Genomic DNA, 23,780 nt, shown 5'->3' on the forward strand with positions numbered 1-23,780 from the left:
TGCATGCTAGTCAGAAGTTATCTGTAAATTTCATTCGTAGCACAAAAACATGATCAGTTGTCCTTCTGGCCAGACTGGATGTGTCAGACACTGCTAAACAGGATTCATATAGTTTTATATATTCCGCAGTTATGATACTAAAAACTTCTCTACAATTCATACAAATGTATGCACAGGGGTTTTGCCTAACAATAATTGTGTTTGTAAACATACTACACACTGATTCCACAGAGTGAGTAAAAGTTCTGTTATTTTTGAGACTCAAAACTCAGTTTCTTCCTCTTCACAACACAATAAATGTCAGCAGGCAGCTGGCCTAACAGTTCTCACATCTCCTAACTCCAGCCTCCTGCTGTCGCCGTCCCTGGGAGGCAGCTGGTCCCTGGTTTTGGGTCCCTCCTGGGCTCTGCTGTACTCCCAGCCCAACTCCAGCTGTTGTAGTCATTTGGGAAGTAAACCAGAGGCTTAAGGAGTTCTCATTCTTTGTACTTTAACTTTTTTTTTTAAGAGGAGTGAGGGAGGCTTCCTATATTCACTACAACTTATCACGAGAGCATAGCATGATTCAATTCAAATACTGACAAAACTGAGAATACACTAGACTTTTTTTCTGCTTTACTGTTTTAGCTGTCACATACAATTATATCTACAATGAGGCACAGTATTAACAAACAGTAGTTGGGCAACAGTATTTATAAGCCAATGCACAGAACCTGTTTCTTTTAAAAAAGGCATTTATTGCTAACAAGGATGGCAGGGACCCAATATTAAGACCACCTTTCAATGCTTTATTCAGGCCATTAGCAGGGAGCTGCACTGAAAGTGGAGTAACTGGGGCAAGAACTGCAGTGCCCATATGGTAGGCCAGCATTTCAGACAATAGCTTTACCTACCATACAACAACGGCTCCTAAAATTTTGTCTTCAATACCATCAAACCTTATTTTATGCTTTTATTTCCAGTTATACTACTCTGGAGTTTTAACAAAACTCACATATAATAATGCTGCATATTAAAAGCCAGTAAAACAAATTAATATACTATTAAAAATGTTTATATGGTTAACCTGAAAGTGGAGAACTGAGATATTTCTATTACATAAGTTTCCGCCATACACTTATTAAAAATAAGATCCATCATCTACTATTACAACAGCTTTGAAAAATAAGAGGATTTTTAATCTCATTAGCTGAGCATAGCTTATTATTATCATTATCATGATTATTTTATGATGCAGTTCCACAGGCTCTGGGACTTCCCTTATCAACCTCCTCAAATCCCCTCTGCACACACATTGACTTTCCCTATGCTATTACAATAGTATAGCTCTTCATAAATATTTATAAGTTGGGCCCAGCGGCATCGCCTAGCAGCTAAAGTCCTCATCTTGAACGCGCCAGGATCCCATATGGGCACCGGTTCTAATCCCAGCAGCTCCACTTCCCATCCAGCTCCCTGCTTGTGGCCTAGGAAAGCAGTTGAGGACAGCCCAAAGCCTTGGACCCAGTACCCATGTGGGAGACCTGGAGGAAGTTCCTAGCTCCTGGCTCCTGGCTCCAGATCGGCACAGCACCGGCCATTGCACTCACTTGGGGAGTGAATCATCGGACAGAAGATCTTCCTCTCTGTCTCTCCTCCTCTCTATATATCTGACTTTGTAATAAAAATAAATAAATCTTAAAATAAATAAATAAATAAGTACTTATAAGTTCATATTGCAGGCATGGACAATGGCAGAATTCAGCATCCAACTGTGAAGATATAGTTAAGCTTCACTGGGAGTTTACCTTTGATCTGGAAGTAGAGACACATATTGTGTTGTATCCTCACATCTGGATATGAGAGTCTCCACTACATAGTTACCATCCATCCCCTTAAATGAAAAGCCACAAAGCAAAATCAACAGAGGAAGAAAAACAGAAACTCAAAACACCATGAATTTAAATAACATGTTACTAAATGTGTTGCTGATGAAATGAAAATCAATAACCTTCTTGAAGAAAATGATGCGACTGTATGACCTGTAAGTCAGTGAAGAATTTAATGAGAAAAAAACTGTTTTGAAAAAATCAAAATCCATGAGATACAGTTCCTGCTGATCTTTGTTGGTGAGATATGTCTCCTGTAGGCAACAGATAGATGGGTTTTATGTTTTGATCCAATCTACTAATCTGACATTTCATTGGTGGGCTTAATCCATTTACATTCAGGATTAATATCAATGGGTGGTAATCTGGTCCGTCATTTTAGCAATGGGTTGTTCACTGTTTGATTTCCATGCATAAGATTTTCATTTATTTATTTATTTAACATATCCTCTTCAGTGAAGGGAATAAAATTAAACACACAGTATCATTTTAGCAAATCTAGACGTGCATGGACCATAAGTACACACAGAATACTGTTGAGCATTATGGGAAATAAAACTGTGGTTAAAAGAACTTAGAAGCCCTGGAAAGAGTCTTATACATGGGTACTTCAAAAAGCTCATGGAGGCAGGGCAATCCGGCAAGGCAGTTAACTCCTGCTTTCAGAGATCTGTGTGCCTGCTTAGTGTCCTAGCTCCCTCATTTCCAATCCAGCTTTCTGCTAATGACCACACTCAGAGTACCAGGCAATGGCTCAGTACTTCGGTCCTTGCCTACCCTCATGTAAGACCCATACTGAGCTGTAGGCTCCCATCTTCAGCTGGCCCAGATTAGCTACTATATTGTAGGTACCTGGGAGGTAAGCCAGCAGATGGAAGTTCTTTTTCAAATAAAATGAAAAAATAAATAAATAATTGCTTCTTACAAAACTTCACAGCAAATGGAATCACTGTTTTGATGTAAAAATTTTTGTGATTTTTATGTGTTTTGGGGGTCTTCACAAAGTTCAAGAAAAATATGTAACTGAATGTTTATCTTGTAGCTGTTACTAAGAGACTATACTATGGTGATCACATGGGGAAAATGGGAAGGGAGGTGGAGAAAGTTGGCATAATCCCTTTTAGCTACAAAACTGTATCATAGAAAATAATAATTTTAAAAATGACAAATAATTATGTGAAACATTCAGAAGTTTTTTTGCACCAGAACAAACTTATCTTTGAACTCCATTTTCTCACAACCTTTCTAAAATACCCTCATAAACTAGTAAGAAGAAATGTGGTGAGGCAGAAGTAAATAGTAATTAAGAATGGAATCAGCAGGCAAATCCAGATTAAAATTAACCTTAAATGAAGGCAAGTATTTTCTGTTCAAATACTTTGAAAATGAAGGAAGAGACAAATATTATAGTGTCAACTCTAAACCACCATGTGAGTTTTCTTGGATAGTAACAGATTACATTCTCAGAACACTTAAGAAAACAAAATCTTTATGACAAGTTAACAATTACACACAAGGAAACTGAGGCTTGGAAAAGCAGATGCCAAGAACTGAACCATTATGCGTCCACCAGATACTCCATATTTTCTCTAGAATGTAAGCCACATGAGGGTAAGGACATTGCTCAAGCTCCCATAGGAGAGAAATGTATTCAATAAATATTTATCGAATAAACAAACCCTCACACCATAGATGAGGAAACTGATGTTTGAATAGTATGCCGTTTACCCAAGACCTTATCACCATTAAATTAAGGTTCACACCCAAATTCAGGATTCTGCAATATCTGAAGCAGTTTGGCTATTAGCTGATATTTAAAAATCATTTTGTAAGACTTAATTCAGTGCTATAAGAATAATTGCTTTGAATGTGTAATTTGTACTCATTTCTAAATTTTAATCAAGTCAGAAAAAAGATGAAATTATCCTAAAAGGAATAGGTTGGAAAAGTTCTTCAGATGTGTCACAGTTTAAAAAAGACAAAATGGGAAAGAGTTTTGAATTTAATAAATCCAAATTTTCAAATAATATGGCAAGAAAGAGAAGAAACATCAACATACTTATCTATCATATGATGGGATACGCAGAAGCTGCAAATATACATTATGCAGTCACGAAGGAGACATAGGATGGTCTTTTTTGAAGCTATCGGCCACCGTTAGATTCAGATTATGGAGGTTCTTGAAAAGTGCTTTATGTTTATTTAAACTTTTTTTATATTGAAAAGTGCTTTTAAAACAACTCTATAGCTCAAACTGTTCCCTGATCACCATGCAACACTAAAGTACTTATGCTTAAAACAAAGATGCACATCATTAAAACCATAAAGCTATGTTCCTCTATGTAAGTCCAAAACGCACCAATAATAAATGCACAGCTTAAGAAACCAAAATGTAATTTGCTTTTCACTTACTGACATTCTTTTTCCAAAATACTTATAGCTCATATGTGCTAGCTCTTCATCATATATAGGTTAACTAATTTACAGTATGAAATACAATTCAATTCACCTATGTCTGCTGCAATAAGTAAACTGTACTAAACTAAATATTCTCAACTAAAAACATGGAGAGCAACAATGCCCTAGATCCCTTTAGAGACGCAATTTTCCACAAGGAAAATTCATGCCAATTTACTAAAGTGTTTTATCAATCAGACTTCTTTCCTGGCAAGCATTTAATTTTTAAGATGACAAAAATCCTGGAATTTGGCTAGAATTTGCTCTCATATTTTTCCATTCACTGGACAGATGCTTATTACTTTACAATGAGGCTATCTTCCCCCCAACCCATGGTAAATTAAAAATGTCTTTGAAGATACACTTAGTTGACTGAATATCATAGTTAAAACTGCCTTAAACATTGCCTGCAACATTTAGCCTACTGTTCAACAAAGTTATCAAACACCAAACTCATAATTTATTAAAGATTGTATTCATAGAGAAAACAGAATGGCTGCACAGGCCCAAGAGATAGAGACTGGTGTTTCATAGACACGATGGCATGAGAAAACATAACACCCCCAAATGCTCACAACACAGTATGATGTAGGGTGCCTCTTGCTTCCCCTCATGATCCCACAGCAGACGGGGAGCTGCAGCTGATGCCTGCTACCTGCTCCTAGCTGGTAGGCGTGGGGTGGTCGTGGTCTGAGTGGGAGGCAAAGGCATAAGGCCAGATCAGCAAAAGACCAAAAGTCAAAGTATCATTTCTGTGAAATAAATACGGATTTCCCATCACAATAAAGCTGAAAAAAAAAAAAATGGCTAAATCAAACCATCAAAGGTCATCTGTAACAGAATAATGAAATCAAAGTGCAATGTTTCCTTTTACGTTGTTATTATCATGCATATCCAGAGGAACACTGAGATACAGTTAAGAATAAGTGGAATTCACACAAAACTTTTAAAATCTCATTGCAACCAATGGCTTCAACTTCCTTCTACATTAAACATTTTCTAGAATGTCACAGATTTTTTTCCCTCCCCTGAATTCTTTAATTATTCCAATTAACATTTTCTAAGACTGTTCTATATAAAACATACTTTGATAAATACTTGCACGTAACTATTTCAGCTATCAAACTGTGATGACATCTTCACTGCTACATACCAGGGGGTTTCAAAAAATTTAAAGAAAATCCTTAAAAAGAAAGCAAATTTCCATGAACTTCTTGAAACCCCCTTGTACAATTAAGGAAGGCTCATAAAAGCTAACTAACTTGTCCATGGCTACTAAGTATGGAAGGCCAAAAGTGCATCTGCACTAAGGTTTTTATGTGGCATCTCAATTATTTCCTACTCTTTAATTCGGACATCACAGGCTGTCATGTAATCAATCTGTACTGCAGGCTTTCACCCTTACACTTCTTATTCTTTCCTGTGTTCCTGTTTATAACAGCAACAACTGTGTCATGTTCAATGATTCAAGTTACTTATATGACAGAAGCATGCCAATATAGATTCTGGCAAGTTTCAAGGCCTCTCTCGGGGCCTCACATTCCAGATACCCAAATTAATTGAGTGATTGCTGTTCAATGTTTTATATGCAATAACACAATTAAAACAACAATACAATCAGATCAGTACTTCCATTTTTCCCATTTAATGGAACAAAGAGCTGAGGGCTGGACAGGTGCTCCAATCTGTCCAATGTTAATATTAGGAGGAAGGCCAGACTTGCAAAGCCAAGTTAGCTCTGTCCAGAGTGCTTACGCAGTTGTCCCTCTAGAGTTAGATATTACTACATGGAATTGTATAATCGTGGGATTCACACAGTAGAGGAGATTCAAAAATACTCAATTCCTGGCAATGATTTCTTAACTATGACACCAAAAGTACAGGTATAATGAAACACATCCAAACATGAAACCTGTACCAAGTTCTATGCACTCATAGATGAACAGCATAATGGAGACTAGCGTACCAGGAAGTAAAGATACATTGCAGTACACACCTCTACTCCCAAATAAAAGTAGGACTCCCAATGAAACATTTAAATATACCAACTACAGTATGATACTCTGAATTTTCTAACTTTGCCTATATCTACAATGCCATGGTACACTAAATTAATAGAAAGTTACTAAGAGAATAAACTACTGTAATAATATGGGAGAAAATGGTGGGGAGAGAGGAGGGAAATAGAGGAAGGATGGGGGGAGAAAGGCATCCCTATAACTATCAAACAGTTTCATGGGAGATACAAACATTTAAGTTTTGTGCATTAAAGGACACAATTAAGAGAGTAAAAAAAGAAATCTACAGAATACAGAAATACAGAATGTGGAAAATATCTACAAAATATATTTTATCTAATAGATTAATATCCAGCCTGTATAAAGAACTACAACTCAACAACAAAAACACACACACAAATTTAAAATGGGCAAAAGACTGGAATAAACATTTCTTCAAAGACAATAGACAGATAAGTGTATGAAACCATTCTTCACCAGAGAAGAAACTGCAGCGCTGTCATCGCCTAGCCACCAGAGTGGCAATGGTGTCGACTCAGCCCTCAACAAGAGGAGTACCGCTGAGGACACCGAGAAACCGCTATCCCTGTGGACCGCTGGCGAGATCGTAAAACGCTGTAGCTGCTATGGAGAATGGCACGCAGGTTACTCACAAATGAAAAACACAACTAGCGTGTGATGCAACAACACTTCTTCTGGATGTACGTTCCAAAGAGAGACCAAAAACTCTCAGCACACTGACGTTCACAGCTACATTAATCCCAGCAGCCACAATGTGAAAGGAATCCAAACGTCTCTTCACAGGTGAAGAACACCAAATGTGAATGTATTTACAATGAATTATTAGGCATTTTAAAAAGAAAATGCTCTTGCATGCTGTCACGTGAAACTTGAGGACAGTATGTTAAGTGAAATAAGCAAATCACAAACACTGTGGGATTCCACTTACTCCACTGACATGAAGTATTGAAAGTAGTCCAGTTTATAGAAACAAACAATGGTGGTTTCCAGGGCTGGGGAAACAGGAAACAGGGAGCGGTGGTCCAGGTTAGAGTTTAAGATAGAAAGTTTAAACAAACAAACAAAAAACGAAAAAAAAAGCTCAGAGGACTCCTTACACAATGCAAATATTGTTAAAATTATGAAACTGTACACTTAAGAATGGTTATGATGGTAAACACTTTTTTTTTAGCAACTTGAAAACTGATTAACTTTGACTTTGCTTTCGTGTCCTCTGTTAGCTGAGTTCAATGCAATGGAAAGGATGGAGAGAAAAGCAAAGAGCACTAAGCCACAACCAAGTAAAATGAAAATGAACAAAACCACAAGAAAAGCAAACAGGCAGCCCCACATTGTTATCGACAATCTTAACCAGCAGATGCTCTGGCTTGCAAATGAGCAGTAAGTACTCCATTGGTAAGGCAATCCAGGGTAATGGTTCAAGGCCTTTTGGAATCTGAAAGCTCAGCTACTATTCTGAGTTTGACACTGTTTTGTAACCTTGGGTAAGATGTTTTCACTCATTCATTCATTCCCTCCCTCACTCATTCAAATTCCGTTTTCCCAAGAGTAAAGCCATTCCAAGGAATCCTGCGCCTCTACAGAGGACTGTTCTGAGGAGTTCCCAAAACAATTCAAATAAAAAAGCTAGGGACAACTCCTGGCACTCTCTTGGGTTAGCCATGATTACTCAGAAGCCTAGAAAGTAGGACAATGAACAAGGTGAGCTGAAACTAAACAAAGTCAGTATGCCACCTTAGAAATCGAATTTCTCAATAACGATCCAATCAGATACCATTTAGCAAATCACTCAGCCTCTCGATCATCCGTGTCACATGTAAAGCACCTCTGTCTCTCCCTCCCTCCTCCGGAAAAGCAATGTCATCTCAGGTACTGGAGATGGGAACAGTTTTCTAGAGAACCCAGAGGTGTGAGCCTGGAGCGAGCCACTGGAGTGCCCTGTTTCTCTCACTTCATTAGGGGCCTAGGCCTGATGCGGTGATGAGGACAGCGGGGCTGGGGCGCGGGGGGAGGACCAGGCCAGAAGGAACATCCAGATGTCAAAGCCCGCACTCCGGAAAGACAGTGCGAGTCTCCTCCCAGGAGAAGGGGCGCCGGGCACTGGCGAAAAGCATCCAGGTACCGGGTACCGGCAGGCAGCCTGGGGCAGGTGCAGAGGGAGCCCAGGGCAGCCGGGGCTGAGGCGGGCGGGCCCGGGGTGTGTGGGACCCTCGGCTCCCGGGCCGGGGGAGCGGCAGGGCAGGCGGGGGGACCTGGGGTCGGGGAGGCGGGGGCCGTGGAGGTCTCACCGCGGGCCGAGGGCAGCGGGTACAGCTTCTCGGCCTTGTGCAGGAAGCGCTGGGCCTTCTCGCGGTTGCCGGCATTCAGCGCCTCCCGGGCGATCTCCACACATTTTTCAGCCTCATCCCGGTTCCCTTCCATGGCTCGCGCCTGCTTCCGTTTCCTCCGGGAGCGCAGCGACGAGGGGCGGAAGCCGCCGCCGCCGCCGCGGAGGAGGTGAGGCCGGCCCGGGCGGGGGCGTGCGGTGGCAGGCGGGAGGAGCGCAGGGGACCGCGGCGGCGGCCCGGGTGGACGCGCGGGCCTCGAGCTCCGCCTCCTCACGGCGGCCTCCCCGCCCCCCGCGGGCCGCTACGCCGCGAGCCGCATCCTTCCCGGCTCCGGATCGAGCAGCTTGGCGAGCGGGCGGCGCTGCCCGGCGGGCGCCGCGGGGAGCCGATCCGCCGGGGCGAGGGCCCGGCGGGCCGCAGGGGAAGCCGCGCGGCCATCCCTGCACCCGCGAGCCGGGGGAAAGGGCCGCTGGTGTTCAGGAAAATTCCCAGGGCCCGTGGCCCCGCCCCCAGCCCCTGGACGTGGTCAGGTGAGGACCGCGGGGTCTGCACAGACTCGGCGCTTCCGGAGCACGGGGTTATCAGAAATGCCGTTCCAGCTGCACGCTTCTGCCCTACACGTCCCGCAAGCTCACCAGAGGTAGGGTAGCTCAATTTGGGTTCAGCCAATTATTTTGGTGATCTGCAGCCATTATCCAGTTAGGCAGAAACCAGCCCTTCGGATGTTACTACTGGTTCATTTTTCCGATTTGTCAACCTTACTTCTGTTTAGTGCCTCATGGGTGTCATGAGAGGAGGGATGGGAGGGCCACTTAATGCCAAGTATTATAATCTCCAAAGTTACAGAGCCTTTCAGAAGTAGGAAGTACACAGCAGAAAGCAGGTGTCCAAATGGTTCTATCAGATACTTTCATAGGTTCACTCACTCCCAGTTTACTTCAGGAGTGCCTGGCACCCTCGAGCTCCGGAGGGCTCACTCATTCTATCGAGGCAGCTCTGCGTGCCAAGTATCTCCCTTCAAAGTCCACCAGGGGACTAGTGTACCTGGGTGGTGCAGTCACGTGTGCAACCTGGCTCATTAGAAAACATGAATTACACTCGGTGCCTGACCTGTATTGGAGCTTAATGCTTCAATCTTGACGTCAGAAATGAAACGGGCTTTAGTTACTGCTGAAGACATTGCAAGCTAGTTTCTATCACAATCAAGCAAACTGAGAACACAACCAGTTTGGGAGATGACCTTTATTGAGCTTATCCACCTGGGTGGAAATAATGTCTGTACAAAACCAAATGTTTGTTACTATAACTTCTGCATCACAATTAAAACCCAAACAGTTTTTTTTAAAAACAGTCAACTCAATCAAAACCCACTACTTCAGAATCAATAGCTTCTTTGAAGCCACAGTTTAACACTTAAATATGGTTAAGACTTGAATGCAGAAATTTGGTTGGTTGGAAAGCTAATTAAACTTCCAACTTGCTCAAATAGAATTACAAAAAGGCAAAATCGTGTTTTTCACAGAGATACAGTCCACTGGAATCACCAACACTGGACAGTTGTTAGAGTATTTAGAGTCCTGAGAAAACAAGGAATCCAGGCAGCCTTTAGACAGTCTTCTGCTGTCCTTTCTTCCCGATCAGAGACTTGTGGATGTGCGGGATGACACCTGGGAAAGTGACACAGATTGTGATCAAAAACCCATCCAGTTGTATACACACACCAAATCTATCACGGCCATGTGGCATCAGTGAAAACATTCCTAAATGCCCTCCTCTACAGCAAAACCTAACGGGAATTAGAAGCAAAGGATTTTTCTTCCTCAAAGGAATGGGTACTAGCAAACCCCAGCTTTGTCACATACCACCACCAGCAATGGTAGCCTTGATGAGAGAGTCCAACTCTTCATCTCCACGAATAGCCAGCTGCAAGTGACGCGGGGTGATGCGCTTTACCTTCAAGTCTTTTGATGCATTTCCCGCCAGCTCAAGTACCTGCAAGGCGGACTCCGGTCAGTCTCCTCTGACCGAGATGCAGGACAGCAAACCCTCACCAAGGCTCCTGTGCCCAGTGCCAGCCCAGCTACCTGCAAGGCCAGAGAGGGGACACCGGCTCCCTCTAGCGTCCTCTCGGGCCTCGAGTTTTCTTGCATCACTTTCCTCCTTCCCTCTCGCCGCTCCCCCCCCCGCCCCCCAGCCCTGCCCATCCGAGGCGGACACTCAGTTACCTCTGCGGTAAGGTACTCCAGGATGGCTGCGCTGTACACAGCGGCGGTCGCGCCCACACGTCCGTGGCTGGTCGTCCTGGATTTCAGGTGTCGGTGAATGCGGCCCACCGGGAACTTCATTTAAAAACACAAGCATGCATGCGTAACGACATGGAGTCCAAGATGGGGAAATTAAACGCGCGCCAAAGCCAGGGGCACAGTCGCCAGTGCTGCACAGGCATCCCAGCACAGACACACACACGTGACCGCCGCAGCCCTCTCTCTCACCTGCCCCCCGGTATTTCTCGTGCGGGCAGCCCCCGCAAGTCGCGCATCAACGCATCACCAACGCAAAAAAAAAAAAAAGCAAAAAAAAAAAAGAAGACAAAAATCCCATCTGGGTCGAAGACACACAAGAAGGGGAGGTGCAAGATTTCGCAGGCGACTTGCCACCACAACTACTGACCTGCAAACCGGCTCTCTGCGAGCGGGAAACCGCCTTTGTCTTGGCCTTTCCGGAGTCCTTCCCAGCCTTACCGCCAGCCTGCGGCGCGCCGACGCCCGCGAGCGGAGGAGGATCGGACAAGATAGAATTACCGGGGCGGCGCGCCCCTCCCCCGCCGCCCTCGGCGCGCCCCGCCGCCCCCCGCGCGCCCCGCCGGGGACCCCGGGCCGCCACGCGCCGCGGGGGCGCCCCCGCCCGCCGGCCCCCGGAGGCGCCGCCCGCCCGCCCGCCCAACCGCCGCCGCCCAACCGCCGCGGCCGCGGCCCGGCTCGCCCCGGCAGATCCCCTCCCTCCACCCCACCCCCGCTGCGCTCAGTCCCGCTCCGCGCGTTCCCAACCGTCGCCGCTGGAGCCTCATCCCCGTGGGGGGAACCGGGGCTCGGCTCCCGCCAGAGCCCGCGCAGTCACCCAGCACCCGCCTCCGCCCAGCTCACCATTTCGAATTCTGCGGAAGCTCAACCAAGCAAGGCAGAGAAAAAGGGCTGATGCGACCCCCCCCCGGCGAGACCCCAACCACCGACTCCTCCGGCGCACCGCGATTCAAACTGCGCTGTCTCCCGCCTTCCCCGCGGCCTTTATACTGCAGAATGTTCCCTCATCCGGGAACTCGGATTGCTCATCCCACCAATGGCTGCCGCCCGCCCTCGGGACGCGTCCTTGAGGTCTCAGCCAATGAGGCAGCGGAGAAACGAGCGAAAGGGCGGGCGCTCCCTGGCTCGAGCCGCGATTGGCGCGTGCGGAAGGAGGTGGGGGAGGGCGGAGGGATGGGAACTGAGGGAGAAGAAGGGCACGGCGGCGGGAGGGAAGAAACACAAGGAGTCGCGCTGCGCGAGCGGAGCGGCCGGGACGCCGTGTCACGTGGCTGGGGGGCGGAGCCGAGGGGCTCAGGGGCGGGGCCAGGCATGGGGCAGCGCCCCCCGCCGGACCCTCCGCCAGGCTGAGGAGACCGCGCGAAGCGTCCCGGGGGCTTGGCCCGGCGCGGGTCCCTCACTGCCTCCGCCGAGTCGTGGCGGGCGGGAGGCTGTCTCCCCGCAGCCGGCTTCCGGGGCTCGCAGAGCGCTACCGCCTTGCCCGTCCCCGGCGCTTCTTCCCGTCTGACAGATGGCGCGACCGCGACCAGTGAAAGGGGGTCAGTTCGGCCACAGCCAGCGAGGAGATGCCGCGTTTACCTCCCCCAGGGCGACTCCCCAGCCGTCGGATGATCGCACTTGTTTTTCAGCGGAGTCCTTGCCTCTTCTCCCTCGGCTCCCACCCCCGCCGAGGCTGGGGGGTGGTTTTAAAACAACAGACGGTGGAGCCAACTTACCTCGCCCCTTCACAGAAGACCTTTTTGTTTACGTGCGCGCGCGGGGTGGGGGTGGGGGGGGTGCTTGGAGCTTCAATCAAATCATAAATCGTGTTTTTCCGGTGTCTGCACATCAGCGGGTTTTACCTATAGGCTGGTGTCTAAAGTTGATTTAGTGACATCTCCGAGCTGATTATGTGTCAACCTTTCCACGCTAAATATTTTGCTACACGACAAATGTTCAGTAAATGTCAGAGGGTTCCTAACGTGATTCACAAGCAGTTACAGATGGTCCATGTAATCAATTGCAAATGGTGGGCTGAAAAACTAGTCCTGTACACGTAGTACTAGAATACTGTCAGCTACTTCGTCTTCCAGCTAATAGATTAATAACACCTGTGAGCATCTCCAGCTGCTTGGAAATACAGTGTTACACTTCAATAGCTGAAGAGTTGCAACATGAAAAATTTAAAGACTACGCTCTACTTTAGGTGTCCATTTGAAAGGTTTGCTTTTTACCAAGAGACACTCAGGTTTCTTGAAGATAAACTCTAGTATATTTATCACAGATCATATTCCTCGTCGGAACTGAGGGGGCCTTATGATATCATCAATCGCAAGAGTTCGCCAGACCCCCACTGCGTTTGATAAGAATGTGGATAAAGAGCTATGCGTCTCAACGAAGTAGTTACGTTTGACTCCACAAGGCATCACCAGTTTGGACCGTACTGCCCTGAAGCCCAGCTGGAGAGAATCAGGGGAGAGTGTTGAATGAATGAACTCCGGAGCTGAGACAGGTCCTCTGCGTGGCTGCCTCCTCCTCACTGGCTCTGCTGGGTTACCCGCTTCGTGGAGCTTCTGAGCCGCTGTTATTCACATGGTGATCGCGGGAGTGAAGCAGAAGGTGTGCAGTGTACGGGATAGCCTGTGATGGACACGCAGTAAGCACTCAGCAGCTACTACTGCCTTCTACATTTTGTGGAAAACACTGAAATAACGTGTCTTCAGTTGCTCACTTGTTCTTCCTGTCTTGCACACTTCATTCCTTTGATGTGGCAACAGCAAGCCTGAAGCTTGCCCAAAGCAAACACAACCGAGTCAACCAAACTATAACCCAAGATTGATTTAATACTCTGAGTTGTTTCTTCAGAGAACAGGACATTATCAGTTTCTCCACTTTTTTTTTTTTCACTTGTTTTACTTGAAAGAATTAGAGAGAGAGTAACAGATCTTCCATCCACTGGCTCACACCTCAAATGGCTACAATGGTCAGAATTGGACCAGTCCAAGGCTGGGAGCCAGGAACTTCATCCAGGTCTCCCATGTAGGTACAGGGACTCAAGGCCTTGCACCATGCTCTGCTGTTTTCCAGGGAGCTGGATCAAAGTAGAGCAGCTGGGGCTAGAACCAGAGCCTATATGGGATACTGGCACAGCAGATGGAGGATTAGCTTGCTACACCATAGCACCAGCCCAAGTTCCTGCATTTATTAAATGTGGATTCATAATACTGGATAACCCAAGCCCACAGGACTGTGAAGCGGTCCTGTGAAGTACGGCTATAGGAGCTCTGTACTGATATTTGCGATACAGAGGCGCAAGTTCCCCCTGAGCTCACCTTAACATGATTGTGAGCAGGAGACTGCAGTGTTGAAACCAGAGGGGTACGTTTTGATTCCAAGTTGCCAGCTCTACATCTCCACAGAACAGATTACATCCTGCAATTTACAAAGACCAGGGGCAAGTTACAAAAAAGAGCAATGAATCTGCTTAATCAGAATCCTTAGCCATTTCTGGAAGAACAAATTTGAGACCATGATACCTACTACCACTTAAAAAAAAAAGGGGTTTATTCATTTTTATTGGAAAGCCAGATGTACAGAGAGAAAGAAAGACAAAGATTTTCTGTCTGCTGATCCACTCCCCAAGTGGTCACAACGGCCAGAGCTGAGCTGATCCAAAGCCAGGAGCCAGGAGCTTTTTCCTGGTTTTCTATATGGGTACCAAGGTCCCAAGGCTTTGAGCCATCCACTACTGTTTTCCCCAGGCTACAAGCAGGGAGCTGGATGGGAAGTGGAGCTGCCAGGATATGCACCAGTGCCCACAGGGAATCCTGGCACATGCAAGATGAGAACTAAATTTAGCTACTAGGCTACTGCACTGGGCCCCTGCTACCACTTTAAAAATGATATTTTCCTCCTACCTAAGACTTCTCAAAATGCTTGCAAAGTTACATTTCAATGTCAAAAATCAGGGTTACTTCCATTAATTAGATTAGTTATTTAAAATATTGAATTATTTGAAAGGCGGAGTTGCAGAGGGGAGACGATAACAGTCCTTCCATCTGCAGGTTCACTGTGCAAGTGGCTGCAATTGGTCTCCCGTTTGGGACACCGGTCCTGCAGGTGGCAGCTCATCCACTGCACCACAGCACTAGTTCCCATTATATTGATCTTCAGGATATTTCAGCACAGGGGCAAATAAGGGCATGTGTTGCTATTGTTTTCCAAAGAAGATTTCACTCAACCTATGTTAACTGTGTAACTCTTATCTTTTCAGCTAAATCGTAAACACACAGATGTGCACACAGGAGTCATGTCCTTACCACTCTTCCTTTTGAACAAGATCCATTTTTTTTTGTTTACTTGACACAGAAAAAGATTCTTCTGTCTACTGGTTCACTTCTCAAATGGCCACAATAGCCAGAGATAAGACAAACAGAAGCCAGGAGCCAGGAACTCCGTCCAGTCTCCCTCATGGCTGGCAGGTTTCCAAGGCACTTGAATCATGAGCTTGCCTCCCAGGATGCATTAACAGGGTGCTGGATCAGAAATGGAGCAGCCAGAACTCAAGACAGCACTCTGTCATGGGATGTTGTTCTCACAAGCAGCAGCTAATCCACTGCCAGCTCTCCTGACCACAGTTCTAACATGACAAGGAAAGTCGCTGTACACATTTAGTTCACCTCTATTATTTTACCATCTTCTTTTGTCTATATAGATTTGCACTGAGATGCAGTACTATACATCCTAACACTTGGCACATAGCCACTCCTTACCAATGAGGTATGTGGTGACATTATTTGGCTGCTTCCAGCTCTGTTAGCTACAACAGAACATGGCCCTCAGATTGTTCTCCAGGTGCTCACTTCAGCAGCACATGTACTAAAATTGGAGACACAGAGATGATTAATATGGCCCCTGTCAAAGATGACATACAGATTGTTCTCCTGGCCAGGCAATATGCAAAGCAATGGTGGGTAGGACGTGAGGTACATACAGCCTAGTTCCTTCCCTCAATGTAAGATTATTACAAAATAAGGACCCCCCAGTGGCTACCACATTAACAGTACCTCTAGTTTAAAGGATAGAGACAGCAGTGAACGGAGCCATTTTGAAGAATTGATGTTCAACTGAACTAAGATGAACTAAGTTCATGCTGCCCTTTTGACTGAAAAAGGCAGGATGTAATGAACAAGTAGCCATTTAAAGATAGATGTGGTATCCACTATCTCAGCCTCATCAGTGCTAGAACTTCCAATTTTTAGTAAGATACATCGCATCATAGTCTGTTTTGTGTTGCTCTCATACAGTTTGTAGCTAATTTATTAAGAATAACTTTGTCTCTCACAAATTTGGAGACTGGACCCTTGAAGCTCAATGCAGCAGGAGGTTCATCAATCTGATGAAGGCTACTGCCATCTTTCCAGAAGGCTCCTTGATGCCGGGTCCTCCCAAGGGCAGTAACACCATGTCATCATCAAGGGCAATGCAAGTATAGGAGAGATGAACTCCCTCTGCCTGTGGAGCCTGTTTAGAAGGGCACTGGATGCTATTCATGTTCCAACATTGGACAGGATGCAAACATCTAAACCATGGCACACAATCATTAGGATAAAACCAAACTTTGGTCACAAAAATATGTTTTGTTCAAAAGATGTAAACTGCAATAGTGTGTGCACGTGTGTGTGTAAGAGAGAGAGAGACACCAAGGAAATTTCCTTAACTAAGGCAAAACCATAATTTCTTCTGCTGCTGCCTGGAATGAAGACAAATGGAACGCTGTCTTGAACTATTACTTGAATAGAGAATAAGGCAGAAGGAGGAAAGGTCTTTGATGATGATCAAACATGCTCAAGGATCCTCCAAACTTTCACATCTGTTTAGTCTGAACCACTCTTGTTTTGGTTCATCTGCTGCTTGCAGTTGAACCCAAACCTAATGATTTGGAGCATGGACAGTCCCTCTTGTTTTTATAGGATACATTCAAAGGCATTTAACAACTGTTGGAAGACGTATATGATTATATGTATACAATTATTTCATAAATGTGCATGTTTATAATAAACCATAATTTATAATCTAAACACAGTAAGAATAATAATAGTAAAATATAGCAATATACTATAATAAAATGTAGCTGGATGCAGTCTCAAAATATCTAAATGGGGCCGGCACGATAGCGTAGTGGTTAAAGTCCTCGCCTTGCACATGCCAGGATCCCAGATGGGTGTGGGTTCTAATCCTGGTGGCTCTGCTTCCCGTCCAGCTCCCTGCTTGTGGCCTGGGAAAGCAGTTGAGGACGGCCCAAAGCCTTAGGACCCTGCACCCGCATGGGAGACCTGGAAGAGCTCCTGGCTCCTGGCTTTGGATTGGCTCAGCTCCAGCCGTTACAGCCGCTTGGGGAGTGAACCCTCAGATGGAAGATCTTCCTCTCTGTCTCTTCCTCTGTATATCTGCCTTTTCAATAAAAATAAATAAATCCTAAAAAATTCTAAGTGTTCTACACTCATCTTTCTTGTGATGATATGAGATGACACAACATAATGAGATGAAGTAACAGTCATTGTGTCATAATAATACGCTACTTTATAAAGAATACTTGAATATAAGCACTGGCATCCCATGACAATCAACTTAATAATTGAAACAGCTATTAAGTAACTAATGGGCAGATGGTATATACACCATGGATATGCTAATACACATTCCAGGCAAAACAAGACAGGCGGTTAGGGAAGGCATTTGACATAGCATTAGGAATATAGCGAAGAGTACCCATATTCCATATCCCACTACCTGGCTTTGATTCTCAGCTCTACTCACAAGTCTAGCTTTCTATTAATGTATGCCCTGGGAGGCAGAAGATGGTGGTTCCAGCATTTGGGTCCCTGCTTCCTAGGACCAGTTCTGAATTCTCAGTTCGTGGTTTCAGCCTGACCCAGTCCTAGTTGAGTATTGTATCCAACTGGTAAGTGAACCAATAGATGGGAAATTCTGTTTTTCTCCCTCTTTTTGTCTCTCTGTCTCTCTGCTTTTTCAAAACTGAAGAGCAAATCAGTATGATTTAATCACAGTGAGAACGGTATTCAATTTGATGTTTATGAATTGTTTACTTCTGTAATCATCCATTTAATATCTTCAGATGATGATTGCCCTTGGGAAATTCAAACAGCAGAAAATAAAACCATGGGAGGCACTGTAAACTAACACCCTAAATATAGATTTTACTTTGAGGGTCTGAGCAACCAATTACTGTTCCTGAAAGGGGTAGAATATGCAGTGTTTCTCTATTTTTAGGATTCCAATATATAAAAACAGTCAAGAACAAATCATGGAAGAACATCACTGTTGGCAAGCTGATAAAGTCAATGTTATTTAGATGTGTTTGTATAACAGTGAAACAGAAAAGTATGAAACCACTTGAAGGAAAAAATTAAGATTTTAGCAGCTGGGTATGACATTATGGAAAAATAACACATGAGTTGAATGTTAAAGGTGTGACAGAGGGAGCACAGAAAATACCTAGATTTTCTGCAAAGTGTGCATTTTTTTGATTGGTAGTCTGAGATATCAAGTTAAAAAGCCATCTGTAGAAACAGGAAAGCTGAAAAAGTAGATTTGAATAGAAAGGAGGAGAAAACACTGTCAAGAAAGTTATCAGATATTGACCTGATTTACAGTTAGAAAATCCAAGTAGAACTTCCTAGCAGGTATGCTGATTGTCAAGGTAGCTGATTGTGAAGTGAATCAAAACCAGAAACACATCCTGGGGAGGTGGGAAAGGAATGAAGGATACAGAGTGCAGTTGGATTGGAAGAGTAACTGCCAATGTTCTACCTCACAGTAGGGTAACTCTGGGTGACAGTTGCTTCCAAACAGCTGGTTGAGAAGATTTTCAGTGTTTCCAACATGAAGATATGGGAACTGTTTGAGGTGATAGAGGTGCAGGTTATCCTGATCTTCTCTTCAGTCATTATACACACATATTGAGATGTCACACTGTACCCCGCAAATCTGTACAATGTGTCAATCAAACAAAATTTAGCAAATAGGTATTTGGCCTGGAAGTTAAGATTCCAGCCTGGATATTTGCATTTTAAAAGACTTATTTTACTTATTTGAAAGACAGAGTTACACACAAAGGGTAAGCTTGAAGGACAGAGGTCTTCCACTCACTGGTTTACTCCCCAGATGACCACAATGGGCAAGGCCAAGGCTACAATCGACCAGGCCCAAGTCAGGAGCCAGGACCTTCATCTAGACCTCCCATGCAGATGATAGAGACGCAAACAGGTGTATTAGCAGAGAGCTGGCTTAGAAATGGAACAGCTGGGACTCAAGCCAGTGTCCTTGTGGGATGCTGGCTTTACAGATTATCCAGTACATCACAACACTGGCCACCTTAATAAATTTTTAAATTTAAAAGATTTAGGGGCTGCAATAGATTAAACTTTTATCTGTGACACTGGCATCATATATGGACACCAGTTTTAGTCTAAGTTTCTATAGTTCTGATCTAGCTCCTTGCTTATAAGCCTGGAAAAGGAGTGGGAGATGGCCCAACTGGTCCCTGCCACCCCTGTGCTAGACTGGGATTGAGGGTCTGGCTCTTGGCTTCAGCCTGGCCCATCTCTAGCTGTTGAGACCCTTTAGGGAGTGAACCATTTACGGAAGATTCCCTCCTTCTTTCTATCTTTATCTATCTATATATCTTTGTAACTTTGTCTTTTGGATAATTTAATAAACCAAAAGATAAATATGCATACTCATATATCCCAAGAAGCATTTCTTTCTTATTTTTTTAAGATTTACTTATTTTCATTTGGGAGGCAGATTTACAGATAGAAGGAGAGACAGAGAAAGATCTTCAGTCTGCTGTCTCCAAATGGCCACAATGGCCAGAGCTGATTTGACCTGAAGTCAAGAGCAAGGAGTTATCTCCCGGTCTCCCATGCAGATGCAGGGTCCTAAGGCTTTGAGCCGTCCTCCACTGCTTTCCCAGGCCACAAACAGGGAGTTAGATGGGAAGTGGAGCAGTTGAGACATGATGGCATCCTATATGAGACATGATTGGGTGCCCATATGGGGTCCCAGTGCTTGCAGTGGGGAAGATAAACCAATTGAATCATTGTACTGGACTGTCTTCCCCCAACCCCACAAGAAGCAAAAACGTTAGATTATGCTGTTGTCACAAATGAACATACCAAGGGAAAATATGAGTGTAACTGAAAGCTGAAAAGCTTGCCAAAGAAAAAGACCCAGAAAAGTAACACGTGATGTCACATCAGGTACCGTGTTTCTATATTTGACTAGAAAACTTGGGCCCCACCACCCATGTATGAGCCTGGGGAGGACTTCCTGGCCCTTGGTTCCCAACGTTGCCTGGTTCAGACCTGTCCTGTTGTGGACATTTTGGGGAGTGAGCCAACAGACTGAAAACACTGCTGTGTGTCTCTCCCTTTCTTTCTGTAATTCTGCCTTTTAAACAAACACATAAATGTTAAGAATAAATAGCTGAGTATGTTCAGAAAATTTCTCCATATATATTGCTAGTTTGGGATGACAAATATTCACATGTTTTTGCTTCTCAATTCTCTTCTTTTCTTACCAAAAATGGTGATGTTGCTATAGATCCTAAATCTGTTGTTTTCAAAACTCTTGGGTTGTTATGGAGATCTCTTATGCACAATACTGCAAGAGAACAATAACTGAGAAAAGCCTATCAGCATAAAAGCACATTTGAAATTCCATACAATATGCCACTTCCGTCCTCCACCCCAGAGGTGAAGAGGGAGAGACACACACAGAGTTTCTATTTGTTGGTTCACTCCCAAAAATGTTTGCAACTGGGCCAAAGATAGGAACTGGGAACTCAGTCCAGGTCTGCAATGTGGGTGACAGGGCCCGTGTTACTAGGGCCATCACTGTTGCCTCCCAGGATCTGCATATACATGAGTCTAGGGTAAGGAAACAGAATCAGTTATCAAACCAAGGCACCCTTATAAGGCACTAGGATATCTTAGCTGCTGGACAAAATATCCACCCCCACTTTCTTCATGTTTGAGGAAATGCAAATACCACCTTCATCCTAAAGCAGAAGAGGAAGCACCAGAAAAGAGGCAAGCGTCTAGAACCACAGAATATTTATGTGCTTCACAGACCTCCATTTGATTGAGTTTGAAGATTGAGCTTCAAGACAAAAACCACGTCAAAGATGTGGCGAACATATTTTTTGTTAAAATCCCTAAGCAGAGAATGTGACTCTCCAATTCTGTCCATTGAATGGAAATGACAGAGAAGAGTCTACTGACCTTTCCAAGCTCTTAGACACCCTCGGCCCTGTTTTATATGGAGTGTGTGTGTGTGTGTGTGTATTTGGTGACATTTGGAGCCATTTGTTAGCACAGCCGAATTTGTAAAAGCTAACGTAGCCATCTGTACATCAGTACAACTGAGCAGCATCTTAGTATAATTCCAAGTTTTTTCCAAGCTGATTGAATTACCCTCTTTGCAATGTAATGTTGCTAGGGTCCAGACAGAAGAGGAAAAGGGTGTGCTATGTAAGCAAACATCTATGGCTGCTACATGGTGATTAATGAGTCAGCAGGTTTAGGATTTTTGAGACATGCTAGTAAAGAAGCAACTGCTCTGAAACATCTCCTAATTATTCTCTACATTTCTATGTCATTTCTTGAGTTTGGGACTTTCACTCAGAGACCTATTCCAGCCCGACAGCTGAGACAGAGCAGCTTGACTTTAAAAGGTGAGGACAGGATCTTAGGAGACATTTGAGCATACAAGGGCCAGGAGCAGGTGCTCCATGCTCTTTCTCTGGTTTTGTACTTACCAAAGGAATTCTTCCTGCAAGAGGATTTAACTAGTGCTCATGTCCATGCACACCTGGGATCTCTCTGTCTTCAGTGGAACATACATGCTTCATTAACTGGACAGTTTTACCACATCAATGTCATTCTTTCCAGATAAAAACTATTTTCTTTGTCTTTGAGTGCCCTGATGTTTTTGTGAAATAGACATTAGTTTCTTCAATAATCCTTTTCTGCTGCTGAATCTCAACAGGAAACTGTCCGGGGAGATTTTTTTCCTCCGCTAGTAGATTAGTCTAGCAACTCTAGACAAGGATTGTCCAGGTCATTTATCATATTTCACCACAGGATATGGAAACTTACATGCTCACTCTGTTTGGTTTTTTTTTTTATTTCCTGTTTTAAAATAAAAACAGTTCACTCTAAATTCTTTTAAAAAAAATAATGCAAATTATTTTCCCCCAAGCTGAAACTGAAAATTTGGGTTTGGTTTTGTTTTTATTTTACAAAATCTGTAGGGAGAAGGAAAAACCTGGCAAATCAGTGCTGTTTCATTGTATTATAATGTAGAAGTACAGAAGGCCTTGTTTACATCACTAATTTTGCATTGTTGGAAAATTTTACTCATTTGCCAAAGGGGATTGCTCAGATTAATACTTTGAATTCTAAAGCATTTGGAGAAACTAGCTAGATAGATAGAGGTATGTCTAGGTATAAACACAATCATACTTCACTTACCAGTAAAGATATGGGTCTGGCACCATGACCAACTATGTTAAGCCACCGGGTTCAGCACCAGCATTCCCATATGAATACTGGTTCAAGTACTGGCTGCTCTACTTCTGATGTAGCTAATGTACCTGGGAAGGCAGTGGGAGATGGCCCAACACCTGGGCCCCTATCACCCATCTGGGAGTGACTGATGGAATTCCAGATTCCTGGCTTTAGCTTGGTCCAGTTCCAGCTGATGCAGCCATTGGTGAATTTCTCTCTCTTGCTCTCCTCCCAACCCCCCCCCCATGACTCTGTTTTTAAAATAAACAGATCAATCTTAAAATAAAAATGATGAAGATACATTCTGAGAAATATGTCATTAGGCAGCTTCCTCAGTGTACAATCATCAGAGTGTACTCACAGATGATATCTAGATTATATTGCATCTGAATTGCAAACCTGTGCAGATATAATTGTACTAAATACTGTAGAGATGTATAACAAACTGGTATTTCTGCATATAAACATATCTAGGATAGAAAACACATAAGAAAAATGTAGTATGAAACATAAAAAGTGACAGAGCACTTACCACGAATGGAGCTTGCAGGTGCTCTGGGTGGGTTAGTGAGTGTTGAGTGAAGGGGAAGGCCTAGGACACCATGGTCCATCATTATAAACTACGCACACATTCTACACTTCAACTGCACTACATTTATAGCAAAAGCTACTGTAACTTTTATACTTCATGAAAATTTTTAATCTTGGATTAGTATCTCTCTTAAAACACAGACACATTTGTTAGCAGATAATGTATCATAGACATTTCTCTATGAATAAAACCCTTCCAATATTGGGGTTTTCAAACTTAAAAAACATTTATTTTCCATGGAGTAGATGAACCAAAGCTTTCTTATCTAATCTTCTGCTGATGGGCATTTTGGTTGCTTCCATGTTTTTGCAATTACTGATTGTGCTGCTATGAACATAGGGGTGCATGTTGGTTTGTCGTGAAACAGGTGCTTTGAATATATTCCTAGGAGTGCTATTGCTGGATCATATGGTATGCAGATTTTGAGTTGTTTGAGTGTTCTCCAGACTGATTTCCATAAAGGCTGTACTAACCTGCCTTCCCCATCTCTTTTGATACCTTTTACATTAAAGTTTGTTGTCTAATTAAAAAAAAAAACATTTATTTTCATTTTCTTTGAAAGACAGAGAGCTAGGACTGATGGTGTGACATTTTCCTTTGGCTGGCTTGGTCTCCAAATGTCCA

General features: G+C 44.0%; 2 protein-coding genes and 1 long non-coding RNA gene across 6 annotated transcripts in view; 1 reads left to right on the forward strand and 2 right to left on the reverse strand.

Annotated features, from left to right (window-relative positions):
• The window catches only part of DNAJB14 (DnaJ heat shock protein family (Hsp40) member B14), a 51,316-nt gene extending 42,483 nt beyond the window's left edge, over positions 1 to 8,833 (reverse strand). The window contains exon 1 of one of the 2 annotated variants that reach the window (XM_040966598.1): positions 8,653 to 8,833. In XM_040966598.1, coding sequence (XP_040822532.1) covers positions 8,653 to 8,785 — 133 coding nt within the window. In that variant the 5' untranslated portion in view covers positions 8,786 to 8,833. The remainder of the gene's footprint in view (positions 1 to 8,652) is intronic. The other variant, XM_040966599.1, reaches the window with a different exon arrangement.
• A 1,085-nt stretch (positions 8,834 to 9,918) lies between these two features.
• On the reverse strand, positions 9,919 to 12,057 carry LOC121147177 (histone H2A.Z). 2 transcript variants are annotated; one of them, XM_040966955.1, is made up of 5 exons: positions 11,835 to 12,057; positions 11,362 to 11,439; positions 10,917 to 11,030; positions 10,554 to 10,683; positions 9,919 to 10,358 (listed from the first exon to the last, which is right to left on the reverse strand). In XM_040966955.1, the coding sequence occupies exons 1-5, from the start codon at positions 11,835 to 11,837 to the stop codon at positions 10,297 to 10,299; spliced, it is 387 nt and encodes a 128-aa protein (XP_040822889.1). In that variant the 5' UTR covers positions 11,838 to 12,057; the 3' UTR covers positions 9,919 to 10,296. The 2 variants fall into 2 exon arrangements, with proteins under 2 accessions (XP_040822889.1, XP_040822890.1); XM_040966956.1 differs by having other exon boundaries at positions 10,554 to 10,614; positions 11,835 to 12,052.
• Positions 12,058 to 21,404: 9,347 nt separating this feature from the next.
• The window catches only part of LOC121147178, a 77,243-nt gene continuing 74,867 nt past the window's right edge, over positions 21,405 to 23,780 (forward strand). For both annotated transcript variants that reach the window (XR_005882345.1, XR_005882346.1), the window contains exon 1: positions 21,405 to 21,729. This is a non-coding gene — a long non-coding RNA (uncharacterized LOC121147178). The remainder of the gene's footprint in view (positions 21,730 to 23,780) is intronic.

Source organism: Ochotona curzoniae, unplaced genomic scaffold (assembly GCF_017591425.1).
Source record: "Ochotona curzoniae isolate NIBS_2020 unplaced genomic scaffold, NIBS_Ocur_1.0 scaffold_4506, whole genome shotgun sequence".
Lineage (NCBI taxonomy): Eukaryota > Metazoa > Chordata > Mammalia > Lagomorpha > Ochotonidae > Ochotona > Ochotona curzoniae.

Coding starts and splice junctions, on each gene's coding strand:
- LOC121147177 (XM_040966955.1), bottom strand. Junction 11,031..11,361: donor CGCAGAGAGCCGGTTTGCAG/GTCAGTAGTTGT, acceptor TTTTAAATGAAG/TTCCCGGTGGGCCGCATTCA. Junction 10,684..10,916: donor TGGAGTACCTTACCGCAGAG/GTAACTGAGTGT, acceptor TCCGCCTTGCAG/GTACTTGAGCTGGCGGGAAA.